Here is a 14,557-nt window from a genome sequence, read left to right on the forward strand (position 1 = left end):
TCCCTGTGAGGGTGGTTAAAGCTGATTTAAACATTTCTCTTGGCTTCCACGTAGCTTGTGTCCTTGATAAATTTCCGAGACTTAAGGACATGCCTGAATTTATTTTTGAATAATCTTTGATAAATATTCCCATTACTTACCCTACCACTTTTAACATTTTTATTTTATAATTTTATTTGTTTCAATAAAAAAAAAGTGTAGCTGGGATTCGAACCTGCGACCTTAAGGTCTAAATACATAACAAGGTATTTTTATTGGAAGCATCAGTTGAGTTAAAATTTTTTTGAATACTTGTTACATCCTATGTCTATAAATTTTATTTTTAAACAGACGGTTACCTACCTCATGGTAAAATAATATATTTAATACTTTACACTCATAAAAATGTTTTGGTAAAAAAATTTTTAAAACAAACTACGCGATAAACTATTATATTTAATGACATCATGACCTAATAAATTCTACACTTTACTGCGTTACAAAATATAAAATAAAATTATAATATTCGCAACAAAAAGTAAACCGTCAAAATTTATTCTCCACTGAAACTAATTTTTTTTTTCCATTATGTTTATTAATAATAGGAAGGATAATTTAAAAAACTGCAGGATAGGGTTAAAATAAAAGTATAACAAGCATGTATAATTAAATAATAATAAAATGTATTAAAAATCGTATACAATTTTGATTTACGTATGGTAAAAAATCCTCGGCCTCAGCCGACACTTTTTAATTATTATTTTTTTCTCAATAATAATAATTAATTATATCAATTATTTTGGGACAAACGAGAGAAAAAAATGGCAGTTGGGTAGTAGAGAGCGAGAGAGTTTTAAAAAATAATTACATAAGTTAATTAAACTTTTTTTTTATTATTTTTAATTTTTTTTATCAATCGTGACAAAAAATTTTACAAATTCAAATATGCGTACATTTCTCCCTCGTCTCTACGAATATCTACTCCTCTTATTTTTTTTTTATTCCATTCATTAATCTTTTTTTTTTTTTTTAGTATTTTCCTCTGAAATCTATTCGTCTTAATATCTAGTTAAATTGTTATTTATATTTTTAAAAAGTTTATCAAGTACGAGAATTATATCCTAGTACTTATTTAAAGTTTTAATCTGATATGTGAGACTAATTCTCCGTGACTTTTTCCTACTCTATACGTTGTTCTTAAATTTAAAATTACAAATACACATTTAATTATCAGTTAATTAATTTTATTTTTTCATTTACTCACTCAGTTGCGTGTTATTATTTCCTCTTTACTTTTATTTAATAATAATAATTGTTTATTAAATGATTTTTCTGCATTTGGCAAGTAAGAGTCTAATGACAAGACGTTTGCATTGAGGCAGGTATCGGTTAATTCAATTGTTTTATTACTCATTCATTTTTTTTACTAATAAATTTTCGTATAAATTTTAATAATGCAATTGAAAAATTATTTTGTCATTGTAAAACACACGCACTTTTTTTTAGAATTGACTTTACACACTTGGCAGTTACATGAGTCAAAATATTATTGTTTTCTATTTTTGTCACTTTATTGTTTATTATTATTATTTATTTGTAATTTAACTGCTGACTTAAATGACTTATTTATTTGATAATTGCATTTTGGTCTCTACAACTACAAACTCTTTTATTTTTTACACGGAAAAAAAAAATTTATTTAGAGTCGAAAATCATTTTTCAGTTTGGCTTCACTTATTTCGGCCCGAAAATTGTTTTATTGGTCTTATAAATCAATTTTTTTATTTTGGTCACTTTATTCAGTCCCCGATAGTTCGGATTAAAGAAAAATATTTTGAAAAATATCAATTATGCTGATTCAAAAACCACGGAAAAGTCTTTGAATTTTTCGCGTATAATTTGATACTCAGACCGAAAAAAAATAATTATTTATTTAATAATGAAAATAAAAAATCTATCACATAGTAAAATTAAATAAAAAACAAAAGTAATTTCTTGATAAATTTAAATATCCTTGAAAAATTTTAAAGGTAATAAAGACTGATAGTCCGAACGTGACAAGTACTTTAAGCATAATATATTAAAGCGAATTTTTTTTCCGTGTACTCTGCGGAGATCATAAAAAAATCATTTTACATTATCATTATTATTAATAATTATTTACCATTATATTATTATTATTATAATTATAATTATAATGTCTCCAAGACTACAGATCTCACGCATACACGTTACATAGAGTGTGTTAACTACGGTGCACGTGATAAACGTTTTTATATTTTTATTTAATATTCAATAATTTAAAAATCAATCTCTTTCTCTCCCTGTCTTTTTGTCAACTATTATTTTACTTAATCATAAGTGGAATTTAAAAAATTTTAAAGTACATCGGAGAGTAAAGATTTTATTTAAAATTTTTTTATCATTTCTATGGAATATGAAACAATGACCAGTTATCTCATTAGTTATTAATCTCATGGTAAAAAAACTGCTCTACCATCTTTATACTTATATATTTTTTTTATAATAATCACACTTTATTTTATGATAATTTTCTCACCAATTATCTTGCCAAAGATTTCTCCCTTAATGACTCGAATTCTGTACAAAAAAATTTCTTCCTCGTTTATTACTTTTTTTATTTATCATTATTATTATTATTACTTATTTATTTATTTATTTACAATGACACTATACCCTAAGTTATATATTTATATTTATATATACTTTTGTTTCAATATTTACATAATAATAATGACAGTAATATTAATAATTCTTTTTTTTACTTTTCGATATTAAAATCTACCCTATACATCCTTACGTGACCAACTTTCCTTCTATAATTTAAAAAAAAAACTCCGGAAAGTTTAACTCCTCATACTAATCAGTAGACCAAGTAGCTATATATATAGATATATATATATATATTTAATTTAAATAGAGACGGACATGCACTCGAGCCTAGTGTTTAATAAAATATTAGAAAGACAGGAGAAATCTTAGAGCTTAAAATTAAAAAAAAAAAAACGGTATTATATTATATCTTCATTCTCACTTTACATTAAATATATTAAACATACAAAGCATACAAAATTTTTTACACTCTCAGTGTACTTAGTACTAGCCAGAGACAAAGTCGTGCCATTTTATCAATTTTTTTAATTTTAGTTTTTTTATTTTTTGTTTTAATTTTAGTCTCACGCGGACGGTAAAACTTTCCCCGGCGTCGATAAAAAAATAAAAGTAAATATTTATATATATATATATATTTTTTTTAATATATTATCGATTAAAGAAAAATAAAATGAAATAATAATAATAATAGTAAATAAAAATCACTGCTACATTGACTCGATAATTATCGCAAGTAATCTTGATAAGATAAATGCATTTTTATACGTATATGCGGCAATAGTATATGGCAATATTTTTTACACCCACTGGATTGTTTGTTAGTTAGTTAGTTAGTACGTAATGATAATTAGCTACCACAATTGCTGGTTCGAATAATAATTATTTATCGTGGATCAGACGTCGGTTGCTTGAGTATAAGATGGCGCAAGACCGTGAGCTGGAGTGAGAGGTCCCGTAGTTGAAGCTAACGAACGTCTTGAGTAGATGGTGGCAGCACTGTGGGGCGTGTGTGGCGCAGTGTGTGCGGGTGTATGCCTCCGGGACGAGGCTGAGGCGAAGGGCTAAATGGGTCCGTAGTTACTGAGGGCGGAAGGCCTTTCATTGTGCTGCTGTTGCTGTAACTGTGACTGCTGTTGCTGCTGTGGATCGCAACCAGCTGAATTCATGTCGCCTCCCGCCGACTGGTGACGTCATACGTGCGATAAAGGAGGTTGTTTGAGTACGTGATGATGCAAATGGTGTTGAGAAGCGCTGGCAACGCTACCAGGTGGCAGTAGAGCACTTCCGGGTCCAGATGCTGCGTAACTTGGCATCATTGACCGCCCGACCCCTTTCATGCTTGCGCTCCCGATTCCACTGACACCCGTAACTCCAGCAAGTCCAGTATTGCCGCCGGCAGCGACACCACCACCAAACAAGCGTCTCCACAGTCGGCGCCACGAGTCGAGAGTTTTTCCACTCCAGATCCACACACCGGAAGTTATTCCCACTGCCAATGCCATGAAGTATTTTAGCATAAGAATCGAGTAAATGGGCTTTGATTGAGGCCTGCATGGACACGCTAGATGGGCAATCCACTCGTCACGCTGCGTTGATTCATAAAGATAACATCCCAAGACTGCGCTTGCTGGTACTGTGTATAGTACAGAGAATACACCAATACGAATCATAAGTTTTTCCAATTTGTCAGCTTTAGCGCCTGGCTGACGTTTTATTACCGAACGTATCCTAAAGAGACTCACAAATCCGGCAAGTAGAAAACTTGTGCCGAGTAGTAAGTAGACTAGAAGTGGTACGAGTATGAATTTTTGAACACCTTCGGGTGCTACAGTGCAAACTCCTGCGACTGGATCACCAGCAATTCCACCGGCCAACAAGGCCCAAACGGTTTGCGCGGTCGGTGCTAACCAAGCGGCTAAATGGAAATATTGAGAGTAAGAAGTGATTGCTTCATTTCCCCATTTCAAACCGGCGGCCAAAAACCACGTAAATGCCAATATTACCCACCAAACTGACGAGGCCATTCCAAAAAAGTATATCATCAAAAAGACTGTGACACAAGTGCCGGGCCCTTGGGCGCCAGATCTCAAAGCTGGTCCATCACACGCTATCTCTTCGTGACCCAAAACACTTCTTGCCAAGTACCCCAAAGACACGACAAAGTAGCAGGCGGACAAGAAGACAATTGGCCGTTCGGGATACTTAAAACGCTGCGTGTCGATGAGAAAGGTGATGACGGTTGTTAGCGTGCTTGCGGCGCACAGGCCGCTCCAGAGAGTTAGCCAGACCGCTGCGAATCCTCTCTCCTCGGGGGACAGGAGTACTCCGTGGCACGGCAGAGCGCAATCTCTTACCCCGGCAATTCCCGGATAATTCAGATTGTTGCTGTTGATTGTCATCGTGTCCAGTCCGATTGGTGGAACTGGGACCCCGACGATGTGGGTGCTTCCGGCCCCCAGGATTCCCGCCGCGTGGCCGCTTGTGCCTATGCCGCTGCTTGTTACCCCCAGAGGCACGAGGGGAGCTTTGCATCTGCACAAGCAATCCCTTGCCCTTTCCCCTGGAGGATGCTGACAGTTTTTTGAGTTTTTACCTTTGCAACGTGACGGCTGAGATGTTTTTGTTGGACGTGTGGGACGAGGTGGCCCCGGAGGCAGTGGTGCCATGCTCGCGGAACCACCAGCACCACTACCGCTGCTAGTATGATTATCTTGTTCCATGCATAAATTCTCGGGATCACCGTGATTAGGTAGACGTTCACAGGCCATACGCTCGGGCCATGAGAATCCGTACTGCTGCATTAGAGGCGCACAACCCGCACGTGCCCTTTCACAAACACTGCGACACGCCGGCAAGGGTTTGCTATACTCTGGCAAACATATCGGCGTGTACATTGAACACAAGAAAAACTTCAAATCCGGGGAACACTTGATCTCAACCAGTGGCCAAAATTGATGCACTTCCAAGCCTGCTTCATCTTGTGTATCATGATTTAGCTCATTGGGCATCGCTGTCAAATTATAACCGATCCCGCGACACATCGGTATCGTAATGTCCTCACATCTGCCATTTCCATTAGAACTAGAGGCCAATATCGATGACGAGTGTCCTCCAACTCCTGACAGACCATCCCCTAGACCGACACCTGGGCCAGGAATAGCGCCGATTGTGCCACTCGATGAAGTTGATGATGAGGAAGATGACGAGGATACTGCCGATGATATGGATGACGAGGCAGAACCGGCTGAGGGTGAGCCCGACGCGCCGGATGAGGACAAGGATGAACCAGAAGAGCCAGAGGAAGAGGCGGAGCCCGATGATGGAGCTCCCGACAGTGGATTGACACTATTGGCAGGTCCCGTTGCTGATTCCGATCGTACATTTGGTACAGCTAGCACTACTGTGGATGTCGTTATACTGAGGAGGACTAGGGGGAAGAGAATGATGAGCAAAATTGCTGGCATTCCACCACTGGTTTGCGGAACAACTCGTGTCCGTACCATTGCGTCCTCCAAATAGTTTATACTCTCGACGATGGCATCACTGCTCTGTCTGCAACACATACAAAAAATACCATACATTAAATTCCATTAATTGTTTCCACTCTCGAGGTGTTTTTAATTAAATTGCACAATGTTTTTTCGGGTTTATGACGTGTGGACGTTATTAAAGTCTGCTTTGGAATTTTTAATCGGGTAAAATATATATATGTACATAAATATTTATTTATAGTTGTTATATTTTCTTAACGATCGAGTCTTAAAAACTAAACGGCGGATGACGATATTATTAATAGTCCCATGCACGAAGCACGAGTAGAGGTTATTGTAATAGTTGTGCTTGGCACACGTGACACGTGACCGTAGCCAATGAGATGTTATTATTGTAGGAGGGCTCGGTCGGCTGGGTTTTTGTTAGTTTAACCGTTTGTTAAACTGACTGACGACTGGCTTAATATAATAATGTTATTCAGTATTAGTCGATTACCAGCTTTTTCATCATCACGCTAAAGTATTTATAGGGCGTAGGATGCCACGCCGCGCCTCGCCTCTACTCGCCAAACATTAAACAGTAAGTAACCATGTATTTATAATAAGCTTGTGCATATGCAGCGTGTGTGGTTCTATTGTTGATTTAGGAGTTTAAAGTAATTAATTTGAAGAGGAAAAAAAAACACCATGACAGTTGTATGAAGACGAGTATCCAATGAATCAAACGGTTTTTGTTTTAATTGTGACAAAGCATATTTCTTTTCTTAAACTTTTTTAAAGTTGTAACGGCCCACTCGAGTGTTGAGTCGTCACACTGTTATGTGCTTCAGTAGTTGTTAGTAATAACGGGATAAAATAAAACGTATGGAAATAAATAATTGGGAGAATAGAATGTTGCTGTGTGCCAAAGAGAGTTGGCTCGGCCTCTCTTCCACTAATATTACGAAAAGGAAGAAAAAATATATCTGGCAGGTGGAATGAATTTTTTTACATTGATGAGGGTGGACTTTTTTGGTTAAGTAAACAGTCGAGGATGGAAAAAAAAATATATTAGCAGAGGAAAAATTTAAAAAAACAATTTACTGTAAGGGAAAAAAAGAACGAGCTCATAATTCGTTAAAAAGTTTCATTTTGACGTGACGTTTAGCAAAGAGTGTATATTTTGGTTGTGCAATAACTTCCCATTAGGCGGTGAATTTTTTGTTGGTATGGGATGAGCAGTTTTGTGGGCGAAATGGCCTGCGCAAAAATAAGTAAAAAAGGAAGGGAAGGAAAAGAATATCTGCTGTAAGGATACGAGATGTAGAAACATATACGGCAGACAGGAGAAAGAGGGAGATAAAAGGACACGGTGATTCAGAAGAGTCTATAGGAGAAAGAGAAAGAGGAAAAGACGGATAGGAGGGAAGAGGGAACTGCTGAGGGAACTCTGCGAGCACTCCCGGCAATGAATCAGTTTTAGAAGCCCGCCCTGCCACGGATATACGCAGACCGTTGTTTGGGTTATGATATACACTTCTTGTATGTAAATCACGCTCGCATGGCTACAGTCCATTCAAGAAATATTGCCCTGGCTTCCTGTTCACTGTACCACACATTGCATATAAAAAATTATATATATATCTATATATTTACTCCGTCTTAAATACATTTTTTTAATTTTACAAATCTATAAGTCTGCAGAATAATTGTAATGGCAAGTTATGGAAGCGTAATTAAAAAAAAGTACAATAATAATAATAATGGTTGGATGGAGGTGAGTAAATTATGAAACAACTAATTGGGAAATTAAAACCAACATGACCGAAGACTTGAATGGCAAATAAATTTGCCAAGACTTAATATTATTCATTATTTATTTTATAACTCGGTGTATCTTTTACTAACCAGTGTCTTGTGTGTGTTTGTGTGTGCGTTTTATTTTACGCATAAATTATTTTCTCTCTTTTCCTACTACTCCTACTACTGTCGGAGTATAGCTTAGATGGTGGAGGGAAGTGAGGGGATTCAAACGAGGCAAAAAATATTTACGTCTGACGAGCTAAGCAGTCAAGTGAAAAGAGGAAAAAAAATAAATATAAATAAAATGCAGAAGAGCGAGAGGACTGGAGAATGGAAAAGGTTAGAGAGGAGAATCTCCTCCGATGTCCCGTAGAGTTTTCTTAAATAAACTACAGGTAGGCGCGATATTCCTCGTGATGTTGCAGTCACGACCCGAGTAGACGGCGGTTGTCCTCCATCTTTTACTCTTTAACTTTTGCCTCCTGGCTCTTTGGCCAGCTCTTTCACTTCTGCTTCTTCTTTTGCCTCTTTTTCTTTTACTTCACCTTAAAGACCTCAGCCGAGAGTTCATTACCTCGCGTAGTTACGATAAGAATCTAATTTTTATACCATTTGACACTTTTAATATTTATACTTTTTTTAATTATTATTTTTTTTTTTTTTTGGAAATTTATGAATAAAATATAAATCATTAGCAGACTCGAGGTTGTGATAAAATTCCCTCTAGTTTGAGTACCCACACCCATATGTTTGCGAAATAAAAATTTCAACCGTGAAATTTTCAACAAAAAATTTTTTTTTCAAATTTTTTACTAAATTGACAGTTTATCTTTAGAGACAACGCGATCTCGAGTGAAATGAGTACCCGCATCGATATATTTTAGTGAAACGCATCCAAAGTACAAAATAATCGATTTATCAACAATCAATATGACAAATAAATTGAATAACAAACAACTCGTCGCAATATATTGATGTGGGTACTCATTTTACGTGAAATTACATCGACTGCAAAGATATTTATTCTGTTTTTCTCCAGACCATTTTTTCCGTTAAATAAAATATTAAAATATGATTTTACTTGATTGTAACAAATAAAAAATATTTCCAGCGGATTAAGTGGATGAGTGGCACTGGTCTAGGGACGTAGACACTAGAGTTGATAAAATATCCTCGAGTCGAGACAATTTTTATATCGCTGCCGTAGAGAAAAGGGTAAAAGTAACAGAAGTAAAATAAAAAAAAAGAATAGAAAGTAAATGAACGAGGAGAGAACGCGAGGACGCAGCAGCATCGGCGAAGAACCTCCGGGAGCTGAAACTAAAGAGCTGAGAGTTATACACCGAGTGCCGTTTACACACGCGATATTTTTTTTATTTTTTTATTCATTCGTGTATTCTTTTAACTCTCTTTTTATTCTCGTGTGTACCTATGCAATGAAAAATGGACCCGAGTTGAGTCTACGGTCTCTCCTTCACTCAGACTTGTGTGTCTTCTGCTGGTGAATTAAAAAACCCTTAACCCTCACCCTCATTTTCATTTTTATTTTTATTTAGTCTCATATGGATATACAGATATATACATATACATATACATATACATATATTATCTCTGGTTATTTATTTTGTTCCTTTAGCCTCAACTGTCCCTCCTCATCATCCACTCATCCATTCGCAGCCCAAGCAAATGTATTTACCAAAGAAATAATCATCCGAGAGGAGAACTAAGTGAATAAGATACTACACATAACACTACATATGTACTACTACTTTCGAGTCCATACACAAATATATACCCACTCCCGTTAATTTTATTCACACAGGGGAAAAATTAACCTCTTGCTAAAGTGATATTGTCCAAGTTTAATAACTTCATATACACACACTGCCACGATACAGATAACCGGAACAATTTATTATCAACACCCTCTTTGTCTATCCGTGTCATGGTTTTTTTTAAATTATTACGCGCCATTAAAATTAAAAATACTCTTCAAATTTTTTCTCGAAAAATAATTACTCCAAAAAAAACAATTAATTATTTATAAAGTTGGACTTTTGATCCTCGTGAAAAAAAAGTCTTTCAAGTAATAAAATTTAATTTTCAATAAATATAAAATTATAAACACCCGATTCACTTCTCTCTCTCTCTATATATATATATATATATATATATATATATATATATATATATATATATATATATATATATATATTTGTATATTATAAAAATATAATCTTTTAGTTGTAATATCATACAATATCAGTCTTTATTCTGACGGTTGGCTGCTTGGCAGCGTAGCACGTCGATACTTCAACTACACATATATGTGTATATAAATATATACATATATGAAGGCAGCAAGAGCAAGAGCAAGAGTTTAGTTTTTCTCTATTTTAGAGTAAGAGACTGCTCACTCTACTCAACTTGTATTGCATTAAATCGGATCCCTTCTATTCCCGATACGAGTAGGCCGCGACCGGGAATAGAACCAACGACCGTCGACCCTATCCCATATAGTCTATTGGGTCGATACGTGAGAGTAAGCAGGCTACACACCTGTGACCGATAATAATTTTAAAAAATACCTACACAGCTTACAACAAATTAAATATTACTCATTTTAATTAATGCCTAATGCTTGACACACTTAATCGATTGCTTTTACTGCATATTAAATCTTTCAGACTAATTATAATTACTCCTTAACTTCTGATAAAGAACTTGATATTTATTTATTTATGCATTTAGAATTAATAGATTATTTAAAAATAAATAATTTAATAGATTGCAAAGTTGGCTTTAGTTTATTAAATTAATGCTCCGTACTTGTAAATTCACAATTAGTAGATTTGTTTCAATTAAATATACAGTGGGAACTTGTTTAATAATTTAAAGTAGCAAACTCATTAGTTAGAGCAGTTGCCAATTACGTATGTTGATACAGGTATTCATATATATAATATTAATAATTTAATATACCTAGAAAATTAATCCAACAACTAACAGTCGCTATATTTTATTTATTAGATGAATTTTTAATTAAAAATTTCAATATCATTAAATAATTTTCTTATTGTGAGTTCCCATACAGGAGCTGCCAGAGTTGAACAACGGGCCCCTACTTGGCCCAGAACTGGGGAACCTAGCTTTGGCACACCTATATTGGCCCAGGCTTGGGCCAGGACTGGGTAACCTAGTCTTGGCTATCCAATGGCAAGCCAGGACTGGGTAACCTAGCCTTGGCCGTTACAATGATTACCCGGGCTTGGGCCAAGACTGGGTAACCTAGCCTTGGCCGTCCAATGGCAACCCAGAATTGGGCCAAGGTAGGATTACCCAAGTTTGGATATACCTATGGTTTATATAAGTAGATCATATAAATGTACCAGTTCAACGTTAGTAGGTTCGTCCAGTAGCTACCGTTCGGACCCAGTAATCAGAAGGACGGCAGTTCGCGCCCAGATTCCAGCAGAATTTCCACCGAGTTTTTTTCACATCATTTACCTCCTTTAGATAATTAAAACGTTAATGATCATGAATTCTACGAGGTTAATAATAATAAATTTTTTTAAATTAAATTTATTCGTTTCCTGGAAGCCTGGGCCAGGTCTGGCAACCAGGCTTGGCCCGAGATTATCATTCCAGGCTTCTGCCAAGACTGGCTTACAAGCCTGGCCCAAGGTTCTACAAAGTTGGGCCAAGTCTGGGCCAAGCCTGGGCCTGTGGTACTTTCCTCTCTGGGTTAATATTTATAATTATTATTTAATTGCATCGAGAGCTTGAATTTCATTTTTTGTCATTCAAGATATCGAGACATGAATTCGCGGATTAAAAAATATTGAAAAAAAAAAAACTAAAAAAATGAGGGGTGTTTTTTTTTTTAATCAAGATCGATTAATAAAAAAGACGGTAAAGAATATTAATAAATAAAAATAAAGTAAAATATTGTAAGGCGATTGGAGTATGATGATGATGACGATGGCGAAAGAGAATAAACGAAAAGAGTTTGTGATTCATCGTCCCACGTCAAGGATTACTGAGATATCTGCGGAGGAAGATGAGGAAAGATTGATGAGACTCGGATAGATAAAACCGATGGAAATAAATCTTTTAATTTTCTCTTGTGTTAAGCTCAACCCTTTCTATATACTGGGGATATATATAAATATATATATTTTTATTTATATTTGTCGTGGCTTTATCTCATAAGGATCGTCGTAGCCGACCCACGCTTCCTGCCTCTGGTATATATGTATGTATGCCATATATTTATATATATAGAGGAGAGGAGAAAAATTATTGAGTTTACACGCCGATACTGAGATATTTCAGGTAGCACAGCATGTAACAAGTGACATGTGCATAAATCATCCAGAGAATTTTCTTAGCAGATGATAAAGAAAAAATAATAATAATATTATTTTTATTTTATATATATCTGAGACATTTCGAAAGACACTCTGTAACACGATGACATTTGTACATAATTAATTAATCTTAACTGTGAAACTGGTATTTTATAATTTAGAATTTTAAACAGCTCGTTTATTTTATTAAACTTTTTATTTTAGTTCTCATGCTGAATCATTGGAGAAATTTTTTAACGATTTATAAGACAGTTTAGCTATTTTTAACGTGACAAATTGTGTTATTTATAAATTTGTAAATGTATTTATTAAACAATTTCATTTAAATTATGTAACCAACTATTTTTATATCCACGTTATACATTTGTATAGTTGTCTGTCTATGGGGAATTAATAATAAAAATTTTTCGCTTAAAATAAACAGACGTTTAGGGACATCACTGTAAAGGAAATTGAATTATCTAAAACTTTGATCTCTTTAAAAGTTATTGTAGAATTAATAATTTAGGAGATGCAGCCATTTGTACTCTGGTTAAAAATAAAAAATTTACTTTAAATGGCTGTAACTTTTGAAGGGTCAATTTTACCCGATTTTTCAAAGACATCAAAATTGTACAGAATTAAATCCTCTACAAAAAAGCTCCTGATGACTTTCAACATAAACTCAATAGCCTCGCCATAATCAAGACTTGAAATTAAAAAAAGATAAAAAAAGTGAAACCTCATTAATATTTTTTTAAAGCAAATAAAATTTTCACCGCATAATTTATAAAATAACTATAATCATATAAATCTTGTAAAATAGAATATAATAACGGTATTTAAGTTGTTTTCTTGACACCAATGCAGATTACAACTCCCGATGTATTATACGAAGCTGTCAACTCGTTCGTTATTTCGCGATAAACTTTCCAGTTCTCACACCGATACCGCGAGCACACAAACACACACACACACACACACTTGTTTACCCGTACAGAGTGTAAGTAAAGAGAGTAAAGTATTATATCTAAAGTGTTAATGTATGTACTTGTGCGCTGGTACCACGCGGAAACTGATCGATCTCTAGCGAGTAAATAAACATAATAAGAGTCGCGGTTTAACTTTTATTAAAACTCGTTAAAAAGTAACATTGTAGATCCAAGAGTTTGCTTGTAAATATATCAGCAGCATTATATATTTAGCAAACAGCAATACCGCGTCGTGTTCAAACTTTTCCGTAGGTAAAACAACCATCTTGCTGTTGTCAAGCTGTCTATCACGTGCTAAGTCCTTAGCAAAACTAAACTCGTATTTTATTTTTTTCCTCTCACCGCGACACCAACAAATGAATTAACAAAAAAATAAATAATTTAAATAAATATATTTATTCAAAATCCAGGTGTTTGTTAAGGAAACTTACACGTGTCTTTTAGTGAATATGATTAAAATAAATGTCGTTATAAAAAAGTTGTTCTAGGGTGAAACAAGTTGTTGGTTTTTATTTTTATTTTGAAATTTTTTTATTTTTATTTAGTTAAGTATTAAAAGTTATGTACGCTCGTATGAGTATCAGCAGCAGCAGCAGCAACAACAGCAAGAGCAGCAACTGGAATTTTGCAGACGTGACAAGAGTGTAGAGAAAGAGGATGAATAAAATGAGGATGAGAATGAGGACGGAGGAGAGAATAAACGAGTGCTGTAAAAGCTATCGCATTTTATTCGCGACAAAGTGCCCGCGGGTGTCGTATCCGTATCCATAATAGCGAACTATATACTAAATAAAATGTATCGAGAATTGAGATTAAATGAGATGAGATGAAATGAGAGACCAGAACAAGAATAAAAACTCGAGTTACACTGGGATTGATAAATATGTAGTAGTTTGTAGTATTATTATTCTCACTACTGGTCTTTTTATTTTTGGTTATACTTTTTATTCTTTATATTTAATGCATAAGGATCAACGGCACGAGGTTCCGATTAATTTGTCGGGAGCTTCTATTGATAAGATAGTGTCGGGATTGGAACGTGTTTACTTTTTTTTTTATTTTTTTGTGTATTTTAATATGGGAAAAAAAATTTGTAATCTCTACATATGTGTTGGGCGAGAGAATTAAAATATTCATGAATGGATTTTATGTAAATAAAGAGTATAATAATTAATATAATACTATATTTTGGTAGTAAGTCATGTTTAATTAATTGACGGTTTAGATTTAAATAAAATTTTATTTCTATTTCGTAATTGATTGGATCGAAAATTTTTTCAACGGATCGACTTGTTTTTTTTTTTTTTTTTTATTGGTATCTGATTTGATT

The 14,557-nt window shown here is 34.4% G+C and overlaps 1 protein-coding gene across 3 annotated transcripts in view; it reads right to left on the bottom strand.

Annotated features, from left to right (window-relative positions):
* Positions 1–640: 640 nt before the first annotated feature.
* Positions 641–14,557, bottom strand: part of LOC130671019 (frizzled-2-like) — a 67,801-nt gene continuing 53,884 nt past the window's right edge. For all 3 annotated transcript variants that reach the window (XM_057474694.1, XM_057474693.1, XM_057474692.1), the window contains exon 2: positions 641–6,165. In XM_057474694.1, the coding sequence (XP_057330677.1) occupies positions 3,804–6,116 (2,313 nt within the window). In that variant the 5' untranslated portion in view covers positions 6,117–6,165 and the 3' untranslated portion in view covers positions 641–3,803. The remainder of the gene's footprint in view (positions 6,166–14,557) is intronic.

This window comes from Microplitis mediator, chromosome 7, assembly GCF_029852145.1.
Source record: "Microplitis mediator isolate UGA2020A chromosome 7, iyMicMedi2.1, whole genome shotgun sequence".
Taxonomy (NCBI): domain Eukaryota; kingdom Metazoa; phylum Arthropoda; class Insecta; order Hymenoptera; family Braconidae; genus Microplitis; species Microplitis mediator.